General features: G+C 45.4%; 2 protein-coding genes across 5 annotated transcripts in view; one reads left to right on the top strand and one right to left on the bottom strand.

The window, feature by feature from the left end:
- EIF2B1 (eukaryotic translation initiation factor 2B subunit alpha) lies at nt 1-12,805 on the top strand. Of its 2 annotated transcripts, none has more exons than XM_060401100.1 (9): nt 1-141; nt 998-1,099; nt 2,692-2,828; nt 2,942-3,058; nt 5,032-5,148; nt 5,805-5,869; nt 7,410-7,485; nt 9,353-9,478; nt 10,183-12,805. In XM_060401100.1, the coding sequence occupies exons 1-9, from the start codon at nt 129-131 to the stop codon at nt 10,345-10,347; spliced, it is 918 nt and encodes a 305-aa protein (XP_060257083.1). In that variant the 5' UTR covers nt 1-128; the 3' UTR covers nt 10,348-12,805. The 2 variants fall into 2 exon arrangements, with proteins under 2 accessions (XP_060257083.1, XP_011953084.1); XM_012097694.4 differs by having other exon boundaries at nt 5,032-5,144; nt 5,801-5,869.
- The window catches only part of DDX55 (DEAD-box helicase 55), a 16,749-nt gene continuing 2,992 nt past the window's right edge, over nt 11,480-25,236 (bottom strand). Inside the window, exons 2-14 of one of the 3 annotated variants that reach the window (XM_004017319.6) lie at nt 25,030-25,080; nt 24,851-24,937; nt 23,313-23,404; nt 23,170-23,232; nt 20,853-21,002; nt 20,095-20,284; nt 17,282-17,364; nt 15,966-16,097; nt 15,019-15,111; nt 13,951-14,065; nt 13,326-13,494; nt 12,361-12,656; nt 11,480-11,964 (exon numbers count right to left, since the gene is read on the bottom strand). In XM_004017319.6, the coding sequence (XP_004017368.4) occupies nt 11,788-11,964; nt 12,361-12,656; nt 13,326-13,494; nt 13,951-14,065; nt 15,019-15,111; nt 15,966-16,097; nt 17,282-17,364; nt 20,095-20,284; nt 20,853-21,002; nt 23,170-23,232; nt 23,313-23,404; nt 24,851-24,937; nt 25,030-25,080 (1,698 nt within the window). In that variant the 3' untranslated portion in view covers nt 11,480-11,787. The remainder of the gene's footprint in view (nt 11,965-12,360; nt 12,657-13,325; nt 13,495-13,950; nt 14,066-15,018; nt 15,112-15,965; nt 16,098-17,281; nt 17,365-20,094; nt 20,285-20,852; nt 21,003-23,169; nt 23,233-23,312; nt 23,405-24,850; nt 24,938-25,029; nt 25,081-25,236) is intronic. The other 2 variants (XM_012097695.5, XM_042234557.2) reach the window with 2 other exon arrangements.

Consider the following 25,236-nt stretch of genomic DNA (forward strand, 5'->3'; position numbering starts at 1 on the left):
GGAAGTGGAGTGTAGAGCGTGGCTGCGCGCTGTCAGTCAGTGTGGTGTGGAGTCCGCGCGGCGGCGGGACCAGTCCAGGCGTCTCGTGCGGCTCTGGGCCTCTCAGGCTCCGCGGTCCAGAGTGCACCATGGACAACAAGGGTAAATTGGGACGCGTCGGGCCTGCTGGGCCTAGAACGGAGCCTCGCAGGGATCCCTCCACCTCACACGCCCAGACTGGGCTCCGTCAGTTTTCAAGCTCAGGCGGTTTGGTCGGATGTGGTCCCTCTAGTCACAACTAAAACCCTCTCGCTGCTCGTGTATCCAGGGAATGGGTCTTGGGTGTATCCCCAGACATCCCTTCTGCCCACGCTTTCCAGTGCCTTCCAAAAAACGTGAGATTTCGGACGAATGTGCAGGTCTTCGAAGTCTTGATTTCTTCATATGTGAATTATGAGTAAGACTCCCTGAACCTGCCCTGTTGAATCTGGTACCAGAATCAAAAGAAAGGCGTATTTGATGTGCCTGTCTAGAGTGGTTATCAAGCTGTTTTATTAAGAACAAGGGCAAACTAATATGTATATAGTACCTTTCATGTAAAAAAGCAGAGTAGACTTCTACATCACATTCATATATATGTAGGTGAATAGGCTTGACTTGGCATAGACTGTCTGGAGGGGTGCAGGAGAAATCAGTAAGCAGGTTGGCTCTGGGATTTTTTGCAGACTTGGGGTCAAGAATAAGGGTGAGAATGACCTTTCACTATCATTTGGTGGAGCTTAAATTTTATTCCATATTACATGGGCTAGATTTTTCAAAATGAGAAAGAGCTTGCAAATAGTAAAGTGATGTCATCTCTATTCCCATCAACATTTTCTGTGTCCCTGAAGCCAAACACCCTGCAAAGGAACTATTTTTTAAATTAGTTTGCTTTTTAAAGTGAGCAGTCATTGATAAGCTCTGTGATTGTCTCTCCTGCTAAATGAATTCGCTGAATCACTTTTTTCTCCCTTCCCAGAGTTAATCGAATACTTTAAGTCTCAGATAAAAGAAGATCCTGACATGGCCTCAGCAGTAGCTGCCATCCGGACTTTACTGGAGTACTTGAGAAGAGATACAGGTAAAGGGGGTCTGCCTCCATTGTTCCAGGTGTTAGGAAAGTCTGCTTGTAACTGTTAAAATTGTAGAAAGTGAGAGATGGATGTGTGCTGATATAAGGTAATACAGCCTCAAGCTCAGTTTCTCCCTTCATTTCAGTCCTTTCAACTTGGAGAGAGCCCTCAAATGGGTCTCTTTTTTTTAATTTTTTTTTATGTGAACCATTTTTTTTAAGGTCTTTATTTGTTATCATGTTGCTTCTGTTTTATGTGTTGGTTTTTTGGCTGTGTAGCATACAGGATCTTAGCTCCCCAACCAGGGCGCTGTTTGATAACCAGCACCCCCTGCACTGGAAGGCGAAGTCTTTAACCACTGGACTGCCAGGGAAGCCTCTGAAGCGTACTTTGAATCAAGAAGGACCATATTATGCCAGGTTAACTGTGAAGCTTAAATTATAGCAATCGTTCAGCTTTACAAGTGTTTATTAACCTTCTGTCTTGTGACAGATTCTTTGCAGTTGCTATAGAGAATGTTCTAGTATAAATTCTAGCTTTAATATCATCATTGTGAGCACTGCGAATTCAGTCATCCCAAATGTAAACATCTGGGTATAAACAAAATAATAATAAAAATAATAAATTATTCTTTAATTTAAAGGGCTGACCTAGAGATGCATGTCTCTAAGACAACCTCCAGCATCTTCCCATTATTCTTATACTAATATCCAAACATCTAAGCCTTACCTGCACCACCCTGCAGACCTCTTCTGTCACTACTTAATTTCCTTCCATGCTGTCCCTCGCTGAACTGTGCTTCACTCTGGCCTTTCTCATACCAATTTTATTCCCATCTTGGGCCTTTGTGTTGGTATAGTCTGCATCTGAGGCTTTGCCCACTGCATCTTTACTCAGCTGGATACTTTCTTACTCAGGTCTCTGTTTAAAAGGCCCGCATTCCAAGAGATCATCCCCTGTTAACTCTTGTCTGAAGTAGTTCCACCTTTTGCATCATTCTGCTTTTTTCTGTCCTCAGTTCAATCTGAATAACTTGTTTATTTCTTTGTGTGCTTGTTTACTGTCTACCTCTCCCAGTAGAAGGAGAGTCCTGGAAATTCCCTGGCAGTCCATTGATCAGGACTCTGCACTTCACTGCCAAGGGGATCAGGGGAACTAAGATCCTGCAAGCCAGGCAGCACAACCAAGAAGAAAAAGAGAAAAGGAAAGGAAAGGCAGTTTCATCAGAACAGGGGCTGGTCATGTTCACCGATGTTATCTCTGGCATCTAGGAAGTGTGTGTGCTCAGTTGCTTCAGTCGTGTCCAACTCTTTGTGACCCCATGGACCATAGCCCGCCAGGCTCCTCTGTCCATGGAATTTCCCAGGCAAGAGTACTCGAGTGAGTTGCCATTTCCTTTTGCAGGGGATCTTCCTGACCCAGGGATCAAACCCACATCTGCATTGTAGGCGGATTCTTTATCTGCTGAGCCATCAGAGAGCCTGGCTACAGCCTACACCCAGTCCACTGGCTGAATGAATGAATGAGTGAATGAATCAAAGACCCATCAAGGGGCTGTGATACTGAAATGAACATCATGTTGCTCATGTGATCATTCCAGGAGAGACAATCCAGGGCCTGAGGGCGAATCTCACCAGTGCCATAGAAACCTTGTGTGGCGTGGACTCTTCCGTGGCCGTGTCGTCGGGCGGGGAGCTCTTCCTGCGTTTCATCAGCCTTACCTCCCTGGAATACTCTGTAAGCCCTGCCCTCCCCAGGTCACAACTCTGCTTCTGTGTTTAGCCACAAGTAGTCTCAGCTTGACCTAGATCCTCCCCTTCCCCTCATGTTGCTCTTTTTTTTTTCCCTAGGATTACTCCAAATGTAAAAAGATCATGATTGAGCGGGGAGAGATTTTCCTCAGGAGAATATCACTGTCAAGAAGTAAAATTGCAGATCTGTGCCATACTTTCATCAAAGATGGGGCGGTGAGTACGTCATGATCGTGGGTGGTGATCGGGAGCAAGGACTTTGGCATCAGACTCCTGGGGTAAAATCCCGCCTCTGCCACTTACTTGCTGTGTGATCTTGGACAAGTTACTTAAGCTCTCTGTGCTGTACTTTACTCATCTTTTCAAATAAGGATAAGTATAGTACTTAACTCATAGGGCTGCTGTAAGGATTAGTATAGGATTACTGCTATATCATAGGCAGTTGTCATTTTAAAGAGGCAGAGGAAAACCCTGGGACAGCATGGATGATTCTCAATTTGATAAGCTGTCTTACTAAAGAAGTGTTTTTTTCTTATGGATATGTACTAAACTGATCTGAATTAAATCAGCACAGCTCTTGTCACTGGTTCATCCTGACTTTCTTCCTGCCGAAGGTTAGCACTGGATTGAGATTTCTTCATCGTCATTCCAAATGCTGTCACAGAGATGCAAAGCTGCCAGGTGTTGATAACCTAAGTGAGGAAAGACAGGAGCACCACATTAAGTCAGTCTCCCAGCAAAGGGGTCATGAAACTTTTATGACGTCTCTTCCACCAGCACATATCCTTTCTGCCAACTAAGCCTCCACCGATTGTAAAAGTATTTACTTGCATCTGGACTCTGAAATCTTGTCCTCTGTTTTATTACTCCCTTCCCGGCCTCTGAATTATGTTATTAAATAAATGATGTAATAGATGCCACTGGCACTGGTACAAAAGCCAGCTTCAAACAAAGCCATTCTGAGACCAGGTGGAGGCAAGCTGGTGACTGCTTCTCGCCGAGGCCTCCTCCTTCCCAGCAGTTGGACTACAGGGTTCATTCATCCTCGTGGAGTTTAATGTGTGGTAACCACCTGCATCAGTGCTATTTAGGGTAAATTATGAGCAGAGTGGCTTAAATTCAAGCATGCAGGTGAACCACCTGGAGATCTTCTAAAGTGCATATTCTGGGACTTCTCTGGCAGTCCAGGGGTGAAAACTTTGCACTTCCAATGCAGGGGGCATGCTTTCAATCCCTGGTCAGGGAACTAGGATGCCCCTGTGCCATGCAGCACAGCCAAAATTTTTTTTTAATATAAATTTGTAAATATAAATTAAAATGCACATTCTAGTTCAGTGAGACGAGTGGGGCCTGAGAACGTGCATTTCTAACAAGCTCTCAGGCAAGACCCAGAAAGGAGCCAGGAAGCTGGTCCCTCCATCTTGCTTTACTCTGTCCTCTGCACTCTGTTCCTTAGAACATCTTGATTCCATCTAAGTATCTGCAAATTGTATCCAGTCCATAGTTGGGTTGTGTTTATCCCCAAATTGTATAAAAGTTTTAAAAAATGAGTCAACACTGAAATACTGGATTTTAGCTCCTCTAGAAAAATCAGAGGATCCAGCAACAGTGGGCCCCATGTGACAACAGCCGGAGGTCAGCCTTCGTACTCTGCTGCTGGCCCCACCAGCCTCTGCATCTCTTTATGCCAGCTGCCTGGTGCTTGAAGGCCCAAGTGTGCAGGCTAGGTCTTAGAATTAGGGAAACCAACCCAAAGGAACCTAACAGCCTTCAGACAGAAAGGCTTTTGTATCTGAGTACCACCACATGGAGATGCCACTTCTGTACTTGCTATGAAAAGATGAGACCCATGATATATTCCTCTGGCAGAAAACTTTTTTAGATTGTATCAATAGGGACTTCCTGACCATCCAGTGGTTAAGACTCCAAGCTTCCTTGCAAGGGGCAAGGGTTTGATCCCTGGTTGGGGGACTATGATCTCACATGCAGCATGGTGTGGCAGAAACAAAAAGTATCAATATATGGGCTTAAATTCAGTGTATTGTCAAGGATCTGCTTTCTGATTACAATTGATTTGTGTGAAAGTATACAGAGCAGCTTTAGGGTACCAGGAACACACATTGGAGTGGCAGAGAGTCTGAGTGATTGTTGGAAGTTTACACTTATGACGGAGCTTTCTCTACCCACAGAGAATATTAACGCACGCCTACTCCAGAGTGGTCCTGAGAGTCTTGGAAGCTGCCGTGGCAGCCAAGAAGCGTTTCAGTGTGTACATTACAGAGTCACAGCCTGACTTATCAGGGCAAGTATCTTTCTATGTGGTCATGTGCCCAGCAGTCCCTTTAATGAGCAAACTGAGGATGAGACTCCATTGTAAAAGGAGCCAGATGAAGTCCCCGATTTGTCTGTCAATCAGCATTGCCTTTCACACTGCCCATCCCTGCTCCTGGAAGAAAAATCACCATGAATTTGGAGTAGGTCACAGTACAGCATCTAGGGGTTTTATTTAGTACTTAAATCAGATATAAACTGAAAGGTTTATATCAAGGAATAGGTAGTTACATTTCTTATGTATCCAGAACATAATAAAACCCCTTTTTTTCTGAATTTACATATCCCTGCACAGCCCCAAGAGCACAGTTTTCCTAAAATACATACTTTTAAAGAACCCAAATGCTTCCTTAGTCCAGAATCTTGAGATCAGCCCCTTAGTCCATTAACTGAGGGGACTTCCCTGGCGGTCCAGTAGTTAAGACTCCATGCTTCCAATGCAGGGAGTGTGGGCTTAAGACTTCAAATATGGTCCACATTAAAAAAAAAAATTAACTGAGTTTCTAGTTAATGTGATTTATCATTGTCCAAATTAAGTGACTATGATAGGGACTTTCTTGGACCACCAGTCTCTATGATAGGGACTTTCTTGGACTTTTTCTAACATTCTCAAAATGTTACTTTCAGTAAGAAGATGGCCAAAGCCCTCTGCCACCTCAACGTCCCTGTCACTGTGGTCCTTGATGCTGCAGTTGGGTAAGCGCCCGGCTCCCCTATCACGGTTACGTTTCCTCACCCACCCACTCCCAGGGTTGGCTTGGAGCAGGGTTTCCAGATGGAGGGTCCCAGTCTCATTCATAAAACGAGAGTGGGCAGCGTCCTGCCTCCTAATTGACCGTGGCACTAAACCAGCAAGTGTTCATGATAAGAACCGGATGTGTACACACAAGACAGGGCTGTAGGATGCTGGGGAGAGCTGGATACATGGTGTCATGGTGCATTTTTAAAAAATACTTATTTGTGTCAGGTCTTAGTTATGGCATCCAGGATCTTTAATTGCAGCATGTGGGATCTAGTTCCCTGACCAGCGATGGAACCCAGACCCCCTGCATTGGGAATGCAGAATCTTAGCCACAGGACCACCAGGGAAGCCCCTCATGGTGCATTTTAAGAGCAAGGTGCAGTGACTGGATCAGCATTTGTAATCAGTGCTCTCTCTTCATCTAAAGACATGGGTTGTCGTTGGTGGCACTCCAGAATTTTTCATCTCCTGTGTACAACTTCACTCCTAAAGCTGAGGTGACACGCTCCATGGATTGGCAGCATGGCTCATAAGAGAAAACAGGAATAATAATCCCTTGGGAAGAAAACACACAGAGAGATACTTAAGGAAATTAGGAATGTGTTTGCTGCTGCTAAGTCACGTCAGCTGTGTCTGACTCTGCGACCCCATAAACGGCAGCCCACCAGGCTCCCATCCCTGGGATTCTCCAGGCAAGAATACTGGAGTGGGCTGCTGTTTCCTTTTCCAGTGCATGAAAAGTGAAAAGTGAAAGCAAAGTCCCTCAGTCGTGTCTGACTCTTTGTGATGCCATGGACTGCAGCCTACCAGGCTCCTCCGTCCATGGGATTTCCCAGGCAAGAGTACTGGAGTGGGTTGCCATTGCCTTCTCCAGGAATGTGTTTAAGAGTAAACATTTTGGGGCCTTCGCTGGCAGCCCAGTGGTTACGGTTCTGTGACTTCACTGCATGGGCATGGGTTCAGTCCCTGATCTGGGAACTAAGATCCTGCATGCTGTACACTATGGCCAAAAAATAGGGGGGGGCGCGGGGGGGAGTAAACATTTTGAAGGATTCTAGTAGTTGCTCGTTTTAAAAGGTAAATTGGCCCCCACCCTACCTGCAAAATTCTTGAATGGCGTAACATTTTTTTCCAACTTCAGATCACATCAGGTTTTTAAATTTTTGTGTTGATGTAGAATGAAAAATAGTGTGCCACATGCAGTAAAGATAAATGCTGGGTCATGAAATCCTTCCTTCAGCTGCACGTGTAAGCGTGTGCCTACTGGGTGGCAGCATGAGTTATACACCTTATCGTGGTGTCATCAAAATGGGTCTTGGTGCCCCTGTAGCAGAACCAGTAACAGGGCCAGGGGCTGTCTCGGGTGTTCAGTGCTCTTTGGAAGAAAGTTATGAGAGGAACACACTTTGCTAAAAATGGGAGGATTAATCTTTGCAGGTGATGTTGCAAGAGCAAAGAAAGGGAGCATTAAAAATTTGTTTTTCATTTCTGTAGCTACATTATGGAGAAAGTGGATCTTGTCATAGTTGGTGCTGAAGGAGTTGTTGAAAACGGGGGAATCATTAACAAGGTAGGAGCATCAGTTCTCCACAGGTCCTTACTCAGGGCATGGAGCTCCACTAACGACCTCGGACACCCAACCACGTTGTGTGTCATGGTTCATTCCTCTAACCCTGCTTAGCTTCAGGATTCCACCAGTGGTTTCCCAGTTCCTGAGCCACTGCAGTGGGGTCAGTCAGATTCTGGTCAGACTTCTTTCTGCTTTGGAGATTGATCTGTGTAGATTAGGAGAACGTATTTAAACATCCTTTACTTGGAATTGGGTTTTTTCTTTTTAATGGAGCATATTTGACATCAATATAATATTTAAAATTTATCTGTTGCTTCACATGGAGACTTCCTGATAGTCTGTTGTGTTTGATAAAGTATGAATAACGTAAAGTTTGCCATCATAATCAAAGTGTACAGTTCAGTGTCATTAATTACATCTCACATTGTTGCGCAGCCATAACCACTGTCTTCAAAACTTTTCAAAAGAACTGTCACAAAACTCTTTTTCTCTCCCCCATCCCCTAAGCTATTTTCTGTCTCCATGATTTTTTCCCATTCTAGGTACCTTATGTAAGTGGAATCACACAATTATCTTTTTTTGAGTTTGGTTTATTTCGCTTGGCATGTTTTCAAAGCTCACTTATACTGTACAGGTATCAGTGCTTCATTCCTTTGTATGGCTGCATAATGTACCAATGAATGGTTGGACCAGAGGTGTCTATCCATTCAGCTGTTGATGAATACCTTCTGACTGTTATGACTAATGCTGCTAATAACATAGGTGTACAATTACTTATTTGAGTTTCTGTTCTCGATTCTTCAGTGTATATACTTAAGAGTGGAATTGCTGGGTCATATGGTATTTCTGTGTTTAGCTTTTTGAGGAACTGCCAAACTATTTTCCCCAGCAGCTGCATCATGTTACATTCCCATCAGAAACACATAAGGATTCAAAGTTTCTCTATATCCTTGCCAGTACTTTTTTGTTTTTATTATAATCATCCTAACTTGAAACTCAGCCTTCAGAAAATTAAGATCATGGCATCTGGTCCCATCACTTCATGGCAAATAGATGGGGGAAAAGTGGAAACAGTGATAGATTTTATTTTCTTGGGCTCCAAAATCACTGCAAATGGTGACTTGTAGCCACAAAATTAAAGGACGCTTGCTCTTGAAAAGAAACGCTATGACAAACGTAGACAGCATATTAAAAGCAGAGACATCCCTTTGCTGACAAAGGTCCATATAGTGAAAGCTGTGGTTTTTCCAGTAGTCATGTACAGATAGGACCACAAAGGCTGAGTACCAAAGAACTGATGCTTTCAAACTGTGGTGCTGGAGAAGACTCTTGAGAGTCCCTTGGACAGCAAGATCAAACCAGTCAATCCTAAAGGAAATCAACCCTGAATATTAATTGGAAGGATTGATGCTAAAGCTCCAATACTTTGGCCACCTGATGGGTAGAGCCGACTCATTGGAAAAGACCCTGATGCTGGGAAAGATTGAAGGCAGGAGGAGAAGGGGACAACGGAGGATGAGATGGTTGGATGGCATCACCGACTCAATGGACATGAGTTTGAGCAAGCTAGGAGACAAGAGTTGGACAGGACTTAGTGATGAATAATCCTAGTGGGTGTGACGCAGTGTCTAATTGTGGTTTTGACTTGTGTTTCTGTAATGACTAAGACTCCTGAGCATCTTTTCGTGTGTTTATTGGCCATTTGTAGATCTTGGGAGAAATAGCTGTTGCTTTCTTTTTTAAAAGATCCTCTTTAATTCCAAAGCCAGAAGTACATGTATTACGTTCACTCATAGACTTTCTGTTGCTTCCACTACAGATGTGCTATAAGATCTCACCTTTCTCCACTGTTCTCTTGACTTCCCAGATTGGAACTAACCAGATGGCCGTGTGCGCCAAAGCACAGAACAAGCCATTTTATGTTGTTGCGGAAAGTTTCAAGTTTGTACGACTCTTCCCACTAAACCAGCAAGATGTCCCAGATAAGTTTAAGGCAAGAGTTTTACATATTATAAGGGGTATTTGAGTCTAAACTGAAACCTTTGAAAAAATGCAGTGCTAAGAATGTTCCAGTAAGTTTTTCACTTCACATTGCTATTTTTTCTAATATACAGGATACAAAGATAAATTGGTGGTTGTTGAACAGTCTAACTTGTCCCCAGAATTTGTCTTTTGTCTCTCACTTAAGCACTAGATACAGGCCAAGCAGGCAGGGAAAGTAGGTAGGTAATAGTCTAAAGTTTTGGGTCAAAAAAATAAATAAAGTTTTGGGTCAGCTCTCTGGGCTCACCTGCCATCTCCATCACCTATTAACCATGTGATCTTAGGCAGGTCCTTTCACTGTAAGGTTTATGAACTTCAGTTGTCTGTACAGGGGTTGTGATGCTTCAGAGATAATCCATGGAATTTAGCACAGCACCTAGCATTTAGCTTTCTATAAATGCTCTAACAGTTGTCTTCAGAGGTCTGGAGGGGTTACTCCAGCACACTCACGGGACACATGGCTTAAGGCTTTCTCTAATGACCTGGCTGACCCAAGCCACACTCAGTCCCCTGGCCAGTGTGCAACACAGTTGGCCTCCCCGTTTCCAGCGGGCACTTTCAGGCAGGAGCACCTCAGTTGCTCAGGCCAAGGCCTCACCAGTTCAGAGCCCTCAATCTGTGGGGCAGACTAACGTTGGCTTCCTGTCTCCTCAGTACAAGGCGGATACTCTGAAGTCTGTACAGACTGGACAGGACCTCAGAGAGGAGCACCCGTGGGTCGACTACACCTCCCCTTCCTTAATCACGCTGCTGTTTACAGACCTGGGGGTGCTGACGCCCTCGGCCGTCAGTGACGAACTCATCAAGCTCTACCTGTAAACACCGGGTCCTTTCCTGCTGCTGGACGTCGGATATGGGGAGTAGTCTCTTGGCCCCTCAGTGAGCCAGGCCAAAACTGAATAGTTTTTTCTGAAGTTTTATGGACTAAGGACTTAAAATCCTAACTCTTTGGAAATTTTTTATTCATTTCAGTCCCATCTAAAATGCATTCATGGTTCCTCTAAAGCCCAACCTAAATTGTGCTCTTATGGTTTCCATATATTTCCAGACACTTTCATTCATGTCCAGTTTCCAGGAATATAAGATTATTGGCTCTTTGACTGATGGATGAAGATGTGCCCACTCTCCCTCCCTTCACCTTCCGCACATTCTAGACTGATTTGCCAAAAGCATCCATGAAAGACAAGCAGGCCCGAGAGGGCAGCGGTCCAAACTACAGCCAGGTGCCCTTCCAGTAACCAGCAGCTGCCCAGGACCAGGCTCCATGCAGTGCTGGATGAAAAAGGCAGGCAACACTCAGGCTCCCAGCGGTGAAGACAAGCTGAGGGCTGTCATCTCCACAAAAGAATCAAGGCAAAGAGAGTGGATACTATTGCAAGAACCCAAGAACAGGTATTAATGGCCTCTTTGGCCGGAGTATCCTGCATGGCTCATCAGTTATGAAGACGCCTTCCAGAATATTTGCAAACTTAAAATTCTATATCTGGAAAAGATGTGACTTGAAACATATTTGGGTCCTGAACAGCTTTTTAAAATTGTTCTTGGGAACAAACTCAGCATCTTTTCAAATAAATTACATGGAAGATTTTGATATGGCGTTGCACTGCACTTCAAGCTGACCCCGGCCCAGCCAGAGGGCTCTGACACTAGATGTACCGTCCATCTTGGTAAAGACACTAGGCAGCCACCTTCACGTACTTAAGGCACAGTCAATTAGAACTACAGTTTATTCAATAGGAGGTGTAATCATTTTCTTTCCCAGAATGACTTGCTGCTGCTTTTTCACATACTCACCAATAAAATGGTACTACGGGCTTTGTGGGTGTTCAGTGCAATATATCAAACAGAGAACTGAGGGTCCAGAGGTAAAGACACCCAGGGAAAGGAGATAAGGAGCTGGGAAACACTGAGGAACTTTTAAAAGCTCTTAAATCAAATCTACTTCAGTAGCTTTATATTAAATAAGTTTTAATAAGTATAAAATGAGCTCTTTAAGTAACCCATCAAAATAAATATTGACATCTATTATTTACAGTTATGTAAATTTACGTTTTCTTCTCTTAGACTTCAAGGCTGGTATGTTTTTAGTGAAATGCTCACGAGCACGAAACCCCTCACATCTGCCGTTTCTGCAACAGCAGCTCCCTGACAGCTGCTGAAAGTTCTGATGTTCCACAGAAGGAAGCTCGAGCTGTCTGCCGAGTGGGGGCCGGCTCCCCGCATTCCCCACTCCTGTGCGTTTCACCTGAGGGGTGGGAATCAGCAATCATCTTCCACATCTGAGATCTGCAAATCTGCTTTGTTCGTTGACCTTTTGCCACTTGTCAACAGCCCCTTCTCAAATTCCTCTTCAGTAATTTTGCCTTTCTTTAACTTTTTCAAGAGCCTTGTGTCATTCAGAAGTTCCTCCATGTCTTCATCCTCCACATCAGAACCCTGAGTGCACAAGAGACCAACAAGCTACTGAATTTCTCAGCAACAGTGTTCTAAGTGAAACCAGCAAAATTTGGGGGGTTTTTTGGCCGCTGTAGGAGGCTTGTGGAATTCTAGTTCCCCAACCAGAGACTGAACCTGGGCGCCTCAGCCGTGAAAGCGCAGAGTCCTAACCACTGGACCGCCAGAGAAGCCCCAAACCAGCACTTTTTAATCAGTCGGGAACTACGTGCTCTTAGATCAGCTTTCACAAACAGCATGTTCCCCAACCCAAGCCACCAAGAGAGAACGAAAATCTGGGAGTCCTATGCAGTTCCTACTAAAAGGCACAATATACTACACTTCCGTGAGATTTGTTCAGAATTCTAAGTATTTAATTTTAAAAATTGCCATCTTTACCTCTTCCCTTCTCCTTTTTTCATTCAGTTTTTTCTTCTTTTCCTTTTTGGCCTTCTGCTTTGACCAAGCTTTATTTTTTATGAATTTTCTTCCGCCGTCATTTTCTGTTTTCTCTTTTCTCTGCTGCTCCAATAATTGCTTCTGCCTCTGCTTTTCTCTGATTTTGTCTTTAAATGGGATGGTATCTGTGTTGACATCCACAGGCACGAAATCTGGAAACTGCTTTCCTCTCAACTCTGGCATTTTGGGCATCCTCAGCAGGGCAAAACCTCGAGCAAGACTAGCAAAATCAAGATCTGATTAAACCAAAACATCAAGAGTTAGCACACCCAAAACAGGACTGTAAGCATCAACCAATAGAATATTCACAGCAATGTAATTTTTTTCTGTGTGATCTGATGGACTCATTTTAATTAGAATTAAAATAATTACATTTTTACTAAAAGAATACTCACAGCCAGTACCTAGTCAAACCCAAGGAAGACTTATTTTTATTTTTGGGGAGGCTATGCCACACAGCATGCAGGATCTTAGTTCCCTGACCAGGGATCGAACCCTTAATCCCTGCAATGGAAGCTCAGAGTCCAGGCAAGGCAAGTCCCAGAAAGACTTTCTTTTAAGTGCTTGGAAAACATTAACCCTGACATGGACCTAAGACAAAGCAGTTTCATATTTGTGCTCAACACAGGTGCTCAGCTGCTAAGTGGTGTCCAACTCTGTGACTCTATGGACTGTAGCCTACCAGGCTCCTCTGTCCATGTGATTCCCTAGGCAAGAATACTGGAGTAGGTTGTGATTTCCTCATCCAGGGGATGCTCCCAACCCAGGGATCCAACCCATGTCTCTTATGTCTCCAGCATTGGCAGGCAGGTTCTTTACCACCAGCGCCACCTGGAAAGCCCTTCATATTTGTAATACCTGTAAAAACCGTCAAATGTTTCAGATGGTGAGCAAATCAAACTTACCCTTTAATCTGAAGATGAGGTTGCACTCATGCTTGGCGTATGCCTGAACGTATGACACAAAAGCTTTCATGCCCTTCTCAAACACGGCTCTGTCGGCCAGGGCCATGGCCTTGAGCTTTGGAAGGAGGTCGGCTGTGTTCTTCTGGAGTTTCATCTCCTGCAGGGGGCACTGCACAGGGACCACATCGTCACTTCTGGCTGGGAACACCTCCCGCCCAAGGCTACCCCATCAGAGCCAGTGCCAGTAAAATCAAAGGCAAAACCACTCATTTTAATCTTATCCAGTGGAGGTTTTGAAGCCCAGATCCAAACCAAGTATTTGACGTGGTCCAGAAAGTATTTTAAATTTTCTAAAGCAAAGTTTAAAATCAGATTTTACATAACAATCCTGATTTCTGGTTGGAAAATATGGTAACATAGGTCTGTGCTCCCAAGTAATGACGCTCAGCTGGGGCCAGCAGTGGACCCCAGAGCCTCTCCACAGCCTTTTATAAAGCTACAGACAGGTTCCCACACTGACACCGCCAGCCCGGCCCCAACCTACATTCCGGACCACTTTCTGGAAAAGAACTTTTCCAACTACCCTGGCTTTGGGAATTCCACAGAAAAAAGGAAGAGAGCTTACTTTTTGGTTAATTGCAAGGAAGTTGATATACGACTCTTCCATGGGAAGGAGAAACACGAGTGCGCTGCCGCCATGACCGATGCGGGCCGTGCGGCCACAGCGATGCACGAAGGCACTGGAACGACACGGGGCGGGGACAGTCACCACCTGACAGCTCAGCAGAGCACTGGCCTCTGGCCACGCAGCTGACGCGCCTAAAATGACACCAGGAGCCGCCCGACTCCACGGCTCAGTCCCAACTCTGCCACTTACTAGTGCTGGAGAAGAACTGGTGATTAAATATACACACTGCAGACCAGAGAGCAATCTCTTAGACATTTAATGTCAACTATAAAACTTGTAAATTTATGCCCATCTGATGATACAGGTAGGAAGACGTGGTCCCAGCGGAAAATTTGGGAAACAATGAAAAGTAATATAAAAGAGAAAATGTAAGTGATTTGAGTCTAACCCCTAACTCCACCCAGAATTAACAAGTATTGCTTAAGAGTTTGTATTTACAGGCATTTTCCTATGTTCGGAGGCATTTCCTAGAAATATATGCTTGCTCTCAGAATAACTGAAATCTCCATATGTAGGAGAAGGCGATGGCACCCCACTCCAGTACTCTTGCCTGGAAAATCCCATGGATGGAGGAGCCTGGTAGGCTGCAGTCCATGGGGTTGCTAAGAGTCGGACACGACTGAGCGACTTCACTTTCACTTTTATGCATTGGAGAAGGAAATGGCAACCCACTCCAGTGTTCTTGCCTGGAGAATCCCAGGGACGGGGGAGCCTGGTGGGCTGCCGTCTATGGGGTCGCACAGAGTCAGACACGACTGAAGCGACTCAGCAGCAGCAGCAGTATATTTTTCCTTTAAACACTCTATTCATGTGCATTTCTGCAAGAACTTTTAAAAGGTATCTGAAAATACAATACAGCATCACTACTGACCTATCAGTGATGACGCACCAGTTCCCCGACTTTTGCTATTTCATGTTTTGACAACCATCATTATGTTTACCTTCCTCACGATTCCTGTTTCGTTAGACTAGATTCCTAGACAGAGCAAGTAACGTTCTCTGTACCTGGCATTACTGGGAGGATCATACTGCAAGACCCAGTTTACTTCAGGAATATCTATTCCTCGGGCCATCACGTCAGTGCACACTAAAATCCCACTAGAAAATAAGAAAACACCAGCTGAGTAAGGAGACCACCATTTCCCCACCATCAAGCAGTTGTTACTAATTTGAAGATGATGACAGTAAAAACAGATTGCAGAATCTCATGGAAGCAAATATATAGTAATAACATTTTGATTTTTCTTCCTAAGAATCTCTAGGCCTTCACAAGTTCTCAGTGAAATTTGTAAAGAGGTGGGGAGATAATGAAAAGATGGATGAAAAATAATGAAAAGACTTTTTAACTAGCATATTTCGATTGGGGAAGAAAAAAAAACAAAAACACTATATGGTCTAATCCTCTGCAGCCATTAAAAAAAAAAAGAAATTTTCCCTCTCATACTGAGGTGTAATCATCAAGTCTATCACTTTGCCTAAAAGATTGTTTTTAATATAGCCAGAATCAATAAGATCACTGATCTTTTCAGTGATCAAGAAAAACAGAAAAGTATATCTATGCACAAACAAAGTCAAGTTACAGTCTCCAGAGACACAGCTTTCCTATAGTGTAGTCAACCTGGAACCTTCAGTGGGTTTCTCCCATCCGCTCTGTCCATCCATTGATTCAACAAACAGCTTACCAAACCCTGGGCCAGACCTGGGCCAGATAGTGGGGAATCCAAGAATGAACATACCACATAGGTTCCCGTTCTTATGGAGCTTACAACTGAGCAGGCAAGTTGACAAGGAAGTCAGTGCAGCAAAGCGTAACGGGCTCAGGGCAGGGGGAGAAGACGTGATAACCGGGTTAGAGAAGGAAGAGGGTTCCAACACACAAGATCTAGAGGCAGAGCAACCTGCAGAAGAGCAGAGAGGCTGGAGATCTGCCATCTCCAGGGAAGCCAACCCACCTCTGCAATTTGCGAAACTCCATGAAGATCTTATTGCGCTTGTATTTCATCTTTCCGTGAATGCACATAATCTTCACACCCTTCACCAGGGCCTCCAGAGCCTTTCCGTAGTATTCCACACAGGCGCAGGTGCTGGGGGAGGGGACAGGGGCTTTGATCCCTAGTCCAAGAACTAAGATTCCACATGCCGTGGGGCAACTGAGCCCTTGCACCACAATAAGAGAAGCCTGCCTGCCGCAACTAAAGAAAGGCCATGTGCTGTAACAAAGACCCAACACAGCCAAAATAAAAAATGTTTAAAGATCCGTGCCTAGTGACCGCTGCCGGGTTCCCCAGTTTTCCACGAGTCACATCATATATAAGGATGCAGTTTTTACACACCAAGGGCCACAACCCACAGATCTTGAAAGTAATCTGGTGGGTCCTAAAATCAATTTAGTGAGTCTGAACCAGCATCAGAGCAGAACAGAAAAGAAAGCATCAGAATGCCTCCCACCTAGTCAAGTGCAGTTCTGTGAAATCCTTGTTTCAATTGTGTGTGTGCGTGTGTGTGAGACAGAGAAAGAGAACCAGGTTGTATTTCTAACTATGGGTCAATATAGTTACTGCAGGTGAAATGATGGATGGAAAAGAAACATGAAATCCTTTGGGTATGCCAAAACACACCACTGTGGGTACATATGGAGGAAAAAACAGCCCAAGAATGCATGCACTCTGACAACAGGACATACCCCAGCATGGCAGACACTAGGCTGGCTGATTAAACAGCATCCCAACCACTTCCTCCCTCATCTCCCGCTACTGCAGAGGCTGGGACAGCTACCCACTCATTTATCCACCTCTCACAGTGAGGGGCTGCCAGGTGACCCATCTTTGGCTCATGCAATGAAAGCAGAAATCAGCCAGGGTCAGGGGCAGGTGTTGTCTGGGAAAGCCTTTTGCTTTTCTGATTAAGAGTCAAACATAGTAAGTACTGCCCTTCCCCCTGCCTTTCCTCTTTTATCTGCTTCCGGTACAGATGTGACAGGGGGGGTCAAAGCGGTCATCTCAAAACTAGAGCTGACCTACAAGAAGGAAAGGCCAAGACACTCACAGAAACACTGGCCTTGATGTTGCTGAGACAGAAACCAATGTTAGGAACTGCCTACCTCTGGACTCCTTTTTACAGGAGAAAAATAAACCCTTCCTGCTTGAGCTGCAGAAGTTGGGTTTTCAGCCACTTGCAGTTAAACACACTTCTAACAGAGAAGCAACCTAAAAGGAATTCCAAAACTGAAGACTACACGCACATGCACATTGAACCCCAGAAGGATTACCTGAAGAAGACCAGATGTTTCTCCTGCTTATGGTTTCGAAGAAAATGTACCAGCTGATTAAATTTCTCATCTGCCTTACAGACCTGCGAAATAAAAAGGAAAACCGATAAAGACAAATTTGCTGACAATAAAAACAACCCCACAACTATTTTCAGTTTGGGCCTTAAATTTTAAGGACTCTAACTGCCTCCATGAAGAGGAAGACTTCCACCAGGATGTTACTCAGTCCACTGAGCTCAGAACATCAGCCCCTGCTGCTGTCACATGTTATATCACATAATCATGTAACTGAGGACAGCGAGTCACTCAGTGCAGTAAGTACCTCCCAAACCCCAACATGCCAACCGCACCATGCCAGCCGTGACACCATCTCCAGGGGAGGGCTTTACAATATACAATACAGGTCCTCAGATACAGCCTGAAGACCACAGATCGCAGCTCTGGAATTGGACCCAAGGGTCAGTATTATTTAACAGCGCCCGTGAGATTCTGAGGCACGGCCATGTTCAGAAATCACTGCTCTGAGATGAATACAGATTCCCAGAACGGACTGCACAGAATTACCTCACAGACCTCCATGGAGACAGACTGGAGCTCCTTTCAGGCTCCCAAATTAAAGACATGTAAATCCACCTGAATGCATTTCCCCCTATTTTTATTAATATTAAAACCAAATCCTCAATTTGGAATTTCTTTCTCACACACTCGGACATTTCTAAATGCAGTTGCTTAAATGAATGCAAAAGAGCAGAATGCAACAGCAGCCACAGTGGGTTCCAAAGCTAATTTATTAGTATGTACTAAGCATTGGCCTAAAACCTTCATGTGTTTTAATAAACCAACCCTCACAGCAACCCTATGAAGTGGGTGCTCCCTGAGCCCCTATTTTACTGGTGATGAACTGTCAGTCCACCTGGTTCGGTTAGGAAGGGACAAAGCCGAGCTGCGCACCGGGGTGGCCGTGCCCTTGTGCCTCTGCTCTTAACCACCTCACCGTCCACAGCCTCCTCTCTCCCATAGGAAGAGCCGGCTGCCCAACTTTACCAGCCTGGCTGCAAGCGGAAACAGCAGCACCAAGTCTAATACCCCCGGTCTGATTTCAAAAACATCCTCCTGACAGCTGCACCAGAGGCAGTTTTCTGATTTGCAAACTCTTTTGCCTTGACCCGCCTACCCCCAGACCCTCCAAGAACTGACACAATGAACGGCAACCTCCTCGCCCTTACAGTCCACAGCACCAGGGAAACTGGTTTGGAAATGGCCCACTTTCTTTGCAAACACGTCACCGTGCTCAGGAGCTGGGGAGCCCCCCTGGCCAAAAGAAAAACGCTGTTCCCTGGCTGACGATATAGAGGTGCCCTGTCAAGCAGGGACACTGGCCTGGCTACCCTGGCTGACCATCCTCTAGATGCCTCCTGGCTTGAGCCAGTGACCAGAGAGGACAAAAGGAGGGGACTCACTACTAGCAATCACATTCCAAAAAGCCCTCCCGTTGCCTGGTGAGGAAGGGCAGCAGCAGCTAGGATTTACTGCTACAAATTGAAAGAAAGTGAAAGTGAAGTTGCTCAGTCACGTCCAACTCTTTGTGACCCCATGGACTGTAGCCTGCCGGGCTCCTCCGTCCATGGGATTTTCAAGGCAAGAGTACTGGAGTGGGTTGCCATTTCCTTCTCCAGGGGATCTTCCCGACCCAGGGATTGAACCTGGGTCTCCCACATTGCAGGCAGGCGCTTTTCCATCTGAGCCACCAGGGAAGAACTGAGCAACTCTCAGCTGCAAAATAAACACACCAAACATTTAGGTTCCAGAGCGGAACACTGTCACCCAAAAAGGCTCCTTCAGAGAGTCTATCATTAGATTTTGTGTTTGAGCTGCTTGTCTGGCTGTGCCCTTCTCTAACTCAGGCTCATACTGACGGCCCAGGAACCCAGTGTGTCCCATGCCTGTACCCAGCACACCCCATGCACATGTCAAAAAGTTTGATCACTTGGGGGTAGGAGGCCCAAGGACACCATCCCTGGGGAGTATGCTTAAAACACAGTTATGCCCATGTTAACTTACTTATTCATTTACTTGCTGAATGATAAGTATCATCACACATACCATGTATCCCTGCCGTGCCCCAAATGCTGCACTTGCAAATGTGCCTCAGGGTATCATTTTACAGACTCAGTTACCTAGAAAACTGAAAGCTAATCCACAGAGCACTCATCATTATTAATTTTTGCTTGCTTTTTGTTTTAACTGCTAAGAGTTAACATATATTAGTGGGAACATGGTGTATCATCATATTGATAAAACATACAGACAGTGAAAGTTAAGAAAAAAGCACTTGAAAATCATTTTTCAATTAAGTAAAAACTTACTTAAAAATCTAATAAGCTGTTCAAACAATTCTTATAGCTGATCATTTCAAAGAAAAATGGAATTAAGCTTATTGAAAGTAGTACGAGTCAAAAAAAACTGGTAATTTTTTCAGTAAACTGCTTTGACTAACAATACTGGTTCTACTTTTTTCCAGGTTTACTGAGGTACAATTGGCAAATAAAAATTGTATATTTAAGCACATTTATATAGTAAAAATATATACATGTAGTAATATACGTTTAAGGTGTACGATGTGATGACTTAACATACATACACACAGTGAAATGACTGTCATAATCAAGTTAATACACCTATCACTTCACTTCACCTTTTGAATTTTTGTGAGAACGCTTAGAACCATTGTTGGCAAATTTCAATCTCGGTAAACATCACTGTGAACCACAGCCCTCGTCATCACTGGCTGGCAGGGGTCGGCGCATGCTCACCATGTAGTGGTTTTCCAGGCGGGAAGGGGTCTTCTGGGTGCTGCTGGCCGCCACGCCCTTCTCCTTCACCGAGATGCGCACGGGGTTCCGCAGGCCAGCTCTCACCAGGTTCTCCACCTCCTGGGTCTGAGTGGCCGAGAAAAGGCCCGTTCTCCTCTGCTTGGGCAAAAACTCCAGGATGGTGTTTATGCTAAAAAGAGAAGGGCTCATTTTAACCCCTTACTTATCAGCATAAGGAACAAAGGGTGTTTTATGATACTAAACAGGTATTTTAAAAGACTGGAAACCATAACAATATTTGCAGTAGCTATTACTGGAAGATGAGACTATGGGTGATCTCTATTTCTTCTTTATACTCTTATTTTCCCAACGTTTCTTCAATATAAACATATACGTGAACTCTTATAATGGGAGGACAATTAAAAGAGTGAAATTAAAACAAAACTTTTTGAGACTAAAAACTATTGAGCTGCACACTATTTAATTGAGCAAACTGTGTAACATATGAATTGGATCCCAATAAAGCTATTTAATTCTTTAAAACACACAAAAACTTTTAAAGAGCCATGAAGGAAAATGCATCAAAGAACAACTGAAATTTAAACAGTGTGGGAGAATTTGATGGATCAAACAACCTAGTGATATGAAATTCACTTGCAGCTAACAAGAGATATAGTCACCAAGTGATAAAGGAATTCCACCTTGGGGTCCTTTCCACCCTGTGTCACCCAACATCCATTAAGTCCAAACTTCAGTACCTTGTCTCGAAACCCATGTCCAGAAGCCTGTCTGCTTCATCCAATACCAGGACCTCCAGGGACCTCACGCAGCTCGCCAGATCGAGGCCCTCAGCCTTCCTTCGGAACATGTCCTCCAGGCGGCCTGGGGTTGCCACAATGATGTTCCCACTAGGAAAAGAAAGTTAACATTTATTGCACTCAGTGAATCTCAGGGACCTTTGTGATTCCAAACACAACTGATGTATCCCCCCGTGCATGACGGCTCAGTAGTGTCCCACTCTTTTACGATCCCATGAATTACAGCCTACCAGGCTCCTCTGTCCATGGGATTCCCCAGGCAAGAATACTGGAGTGGGTTGCCATTCCCTTCTCCAGGGGATCTTCCCACCCAGGGATCGAACCCCAGTCTCCTGCACCTTCTGCACTGGCAGGTGGATTCTTTAACACTGTGTCACCTGGGAAGCCCTATCCTTCCAAAAACGTCATCTAAATCCCACAGACGTCATCCAAATCCCACTCCTCCACAGTGGGAGGAGAAGGCTGTACCATGAGGAGACAGGTCTGAGTTCCAGGCTGAGATTGAGGGCAGGGCTCAGCAAACGCCCTTTGGCCAAATCTGGCCTCCACTGTTTCTATGACATTTTACTGGCACGTCACTCCATATCCTCCTTCATTCATGGGTTGCCTCTGGAGGCTTTCACACGCTAACAGCAGAGGGGAGCTGTAATGACCCAGACTGTGTGACTGACGAAGCTAAAATAATTACTATCCGGGCCTTTACTGAAAGGACCCTGTCTTTATTCGATTGCTTTAGGCCCCAGGTCACTCATCTATAAAATGTGAATGTCAACAGAACTAGAGACAATTTTATGTAAAGATCACAAACTGGTTAGACTGAAAGCCAAATGTGCCCCTCCCACAGACTGGGTCTGGCAATACAGAGTCCTGTAGCAATATGTCAACTGGAGATGAGTATTCAGGCATAAACTAGCCAGTTTCTCCCAACCCCACCCAGCCCCACTTCACAGGTTTATATTTTCCTCCGACTCCTGTAGGAACTCGAGTTTGTGACCCCCGCTGCAAAGCATCTCCCACTGTAGCTGGACACAGCGAGCACTCAGAAAAGTTTTCTTTATCAAGAATTCACTGACAAACTGGGCACAAAATCTATCACTGCTTATTACAAACTATTATTCATAGTGGGACAATAAAATGCCACAGGCTGACTGCCATCGTGTATTCAAATGTTTATTCTGAATGTTTAGTAAACACCTGCTGTATGCTCTCCTCCTTGTTAGGCCCTGAAGGTAAAATGCGGCAGAGACTAACTGACTCTGACTAACTAACTAACTAACTAACACCCTGACTTTCATGAGCCGCCTGGGGATGCAAAGGAGCCGGGCTCGTACAATAGCTGGGAGAAGCCAGCTCACCATAACAGCAGGGCGGACTGGAAGACCGCGGCAGCACAGAGTGCCCACACCTACATCAGGACCCATCCTAAGGGCCAGCAGGGGCCGCTGAAGCGCTTTCAGTGAGGGACACGACCTGGCTGGCACTCTGGTGGCTACATGGAGAGTGGATAACCAGGGCTAACAATAGAGACATACAGCAGATGGACTTCCCTGGGGGTCCATGGTTAAGAATCCACCATGCAACCCAGGAAACATGGGTTCAATTCCTGGTTGGGGAACTAAGATCCCACATGCCAGCGGGAAAGCTGAGCCCTCGAACCACAGCTAGAGAGCCTGTGTGCTGCAAGATCCCAAGCAGCCAGAAATAAATAACAAACAATTAATTTTTTCAAAGGTAAAGAAACACAGGAGAGAAAGAAAGAGCAGTTACTGGAGTTCAGGGGAGAAACGAGCAGAAGAGCTGGTGATGGGAAAGTTGACCAGTTAAGAGATGTGCTTCAGAGAGAAAATGCCAAGGATCTGGTGATGACTAACTGAGAGGAGGGATGTGGGGACGGTGAGAAGTCAAGGCTGACTCCCTGACCTCAGGAGAGGCACACAGGGGAAAAGATGAACAGGAAACTCCACATGAGGTACGAGTCTAGGGATGAAAATTCCAAGCTCTTGTTTTAGATGTTTCCCAAAAGCTGTGAGATGCCAGTCAGATGCCAGGGAGACAAGTGGATTATCTGGGGCTCAAGGCGAGGTCAGGGACCGCCTCGGGAGAGACAAGACCATTAACCAGTGAGCAAAATGGGAGGTTGGCAGGAAGAACAAACTTTTTGTAGGGAGGGGAGTGACTGAAGGGGACGTTTCCAGTTAGGTCTTGATCATGCATCAAGTTCAATGTCAAGAGCAAGCAAAGCAGCAAGGCAACTCACCCAAGCTCCTTAAATCTGGCGACATCTTCTCCAGGATTCCTGCCTCCAATCCAGAGAATCTGGCTGAAACGAGAGAAGGGTCTCTGAGGTCAGGAGGAATTGCAGCCCGTGGCTGAAAGTTTGGGACTCTGCCCCCAACTTACCTAAACTGTGGGAAGGGCTTCGTGAAATGAGACAGGACCTCCTCTATCTGAACAGCCAGCTCTCGCGTGGGTGTGATGATTATGGCGCCCACCTAACCACGTGGCAGGAAGGGACACGATTAGCGGAGCCTGCAGCTTACAGAGCTGAAACTCCACTACCAGCACCCTCCACCTCATGGAGGAAGGTTTCCAGGGCACTTCCTGGGCTTTTCCACAGTGCGTGCCCATAGTGCGTATCAACTAGAGCTGAACCTTGAATGATGGGGGTGGCGGGGGGTGGTTAGGGGCACCAAGCCTCTGCAGAGTCGAAAAAGCACTTGTGTCCAGTCGTGTCCAACTCTTTTGTGACCCCATGGACAGGAGCCCATCAGGCTCCTCAGTCCATTGGATTTTCCAGGCAAGAATACTGGAGTGGGTTGCCATTTCCTCCTCCAGGAGATCTTCCTGATCCCAGGACTGAACCCGAACATCCTGCATCTTCTGCACTGGCAGGCAGATCCTTTACCACTGTGTCACCTGGGAAGCACAGTTGAAAATCCGCCTGTAATTTAAAGTCGGCCCTCCACGTAACAGGGTATAACTGGTTTGATTCCTCTGTAACCCCATTCCACATGGAGGGATTAAACTATCAATTGGCAGAGACCTATAGTTACTCACTGCTGATAAAACCCGCACTTAAGTGGACCCGAACCACTCAAACCTGTTATTCAAGGGTCAGCTGTAGTCTGAATCACAGTCAGTTCTCTACCAAGCAGCCAAACACTACGTTAACAAATATTGAACCATGGCTCCTAGGGAAGTGAGGTTAGGTTCCCGCGAGCCTCTGGTCATCTTTTTGTCAACCTAACAGTACATAAGCTTGTTTTACACACATGTCTGTTTAAAGACACCTTACTTTGTAAGTCAAGTATACTTCAATTAAATAAATAAAGGTATCTCATTGAATATACACTGTTGATTCATTAACGTTGAACTCAAAGCCACGGCACTATCATGCATGCCTGAATGACGCTTCTGTAACACGTATTTTCTCAGTAAGGTTCATCACAGCCTCCTTGCGCTCAGGAATGCTCAGCAGTGCTTCGGCACTATGTTTGGGGGTCATTTTAAGCAGTGAAATCACCACACACACACACACACACACACACACACACACACACACATCACAGCAGTACGTAGACCAGGAAAAGGACCCGTACGTAGACCAGGAAAAGGACCCGTACGTAGACCAGGAAAAGGACCCGTATTTACAGTCTGAGAGCAGGAAGCAGAAGGCAGTCACCCTCTTCAGGCTCAGCTGGGAACGTGCCATCAGTGTCACTGCCCCAGGCAAGGCCCCGCATGAGCACGAAAGCATGGTGACTGCTGCCTGGGGAGCTACAGATACACACTAAGGAGCAGCAAATTCATAAACACAGAACCTGCGAGTCATGAGGACACACTGTACTTTTCTTCTTTTTTCAAGCTTTTGACTAGCCTTTTCCTCAACTGTGACCTCTCTGATGACTAGGGGAAAATAAAGCGCTTGGTCTCCTCACCTGACTCTTCTTTAACTTCTCTTCCCTCCTCAGGAGAATTTCCACGATGGGGATGACAAAAGCGAGGGTTTTGCCACTACCTGTGACCTGAAAGGGGAGGAAGCTGCGGTTTGCTTTTCCTCCAAGTTCGTTCTGGAGGGCAAACGGGAGAACAGGCTGCACTGCCATAACGTACTCACCGCTTCTGCAGCAACGTCTTTGTTTTTCATGAACAGAGGGATGGTTGCGGACTGAAAAGATAGATGGCAAATTACCAGTTATGGGATGCTGTGACACCACAGACGAGGCCCAAAGCCCAAGCAACACAGCACTGGCCTTGGTCACACTGGATCCACTGCAAAGTGGACTCTGATCAGTCACCACCAGGGACCTCAGTGTGGTCAGGT

This window comes from Ovis aries, chromosome 17, assembly GCF_016772045.2.
Source record: "Ovis aries strain OAR_USU_Benz2616 breed Rambouillet chromosome 17, ARS-UI_Ramb_v3.0, whole genome shotgun sequence".
NCBI classification, from domain to species: Eukaryota; Metazoa; Chordata; class Mammalia; order Artiodactyla; family Bovidae; genus Ovis; species Ovis aries.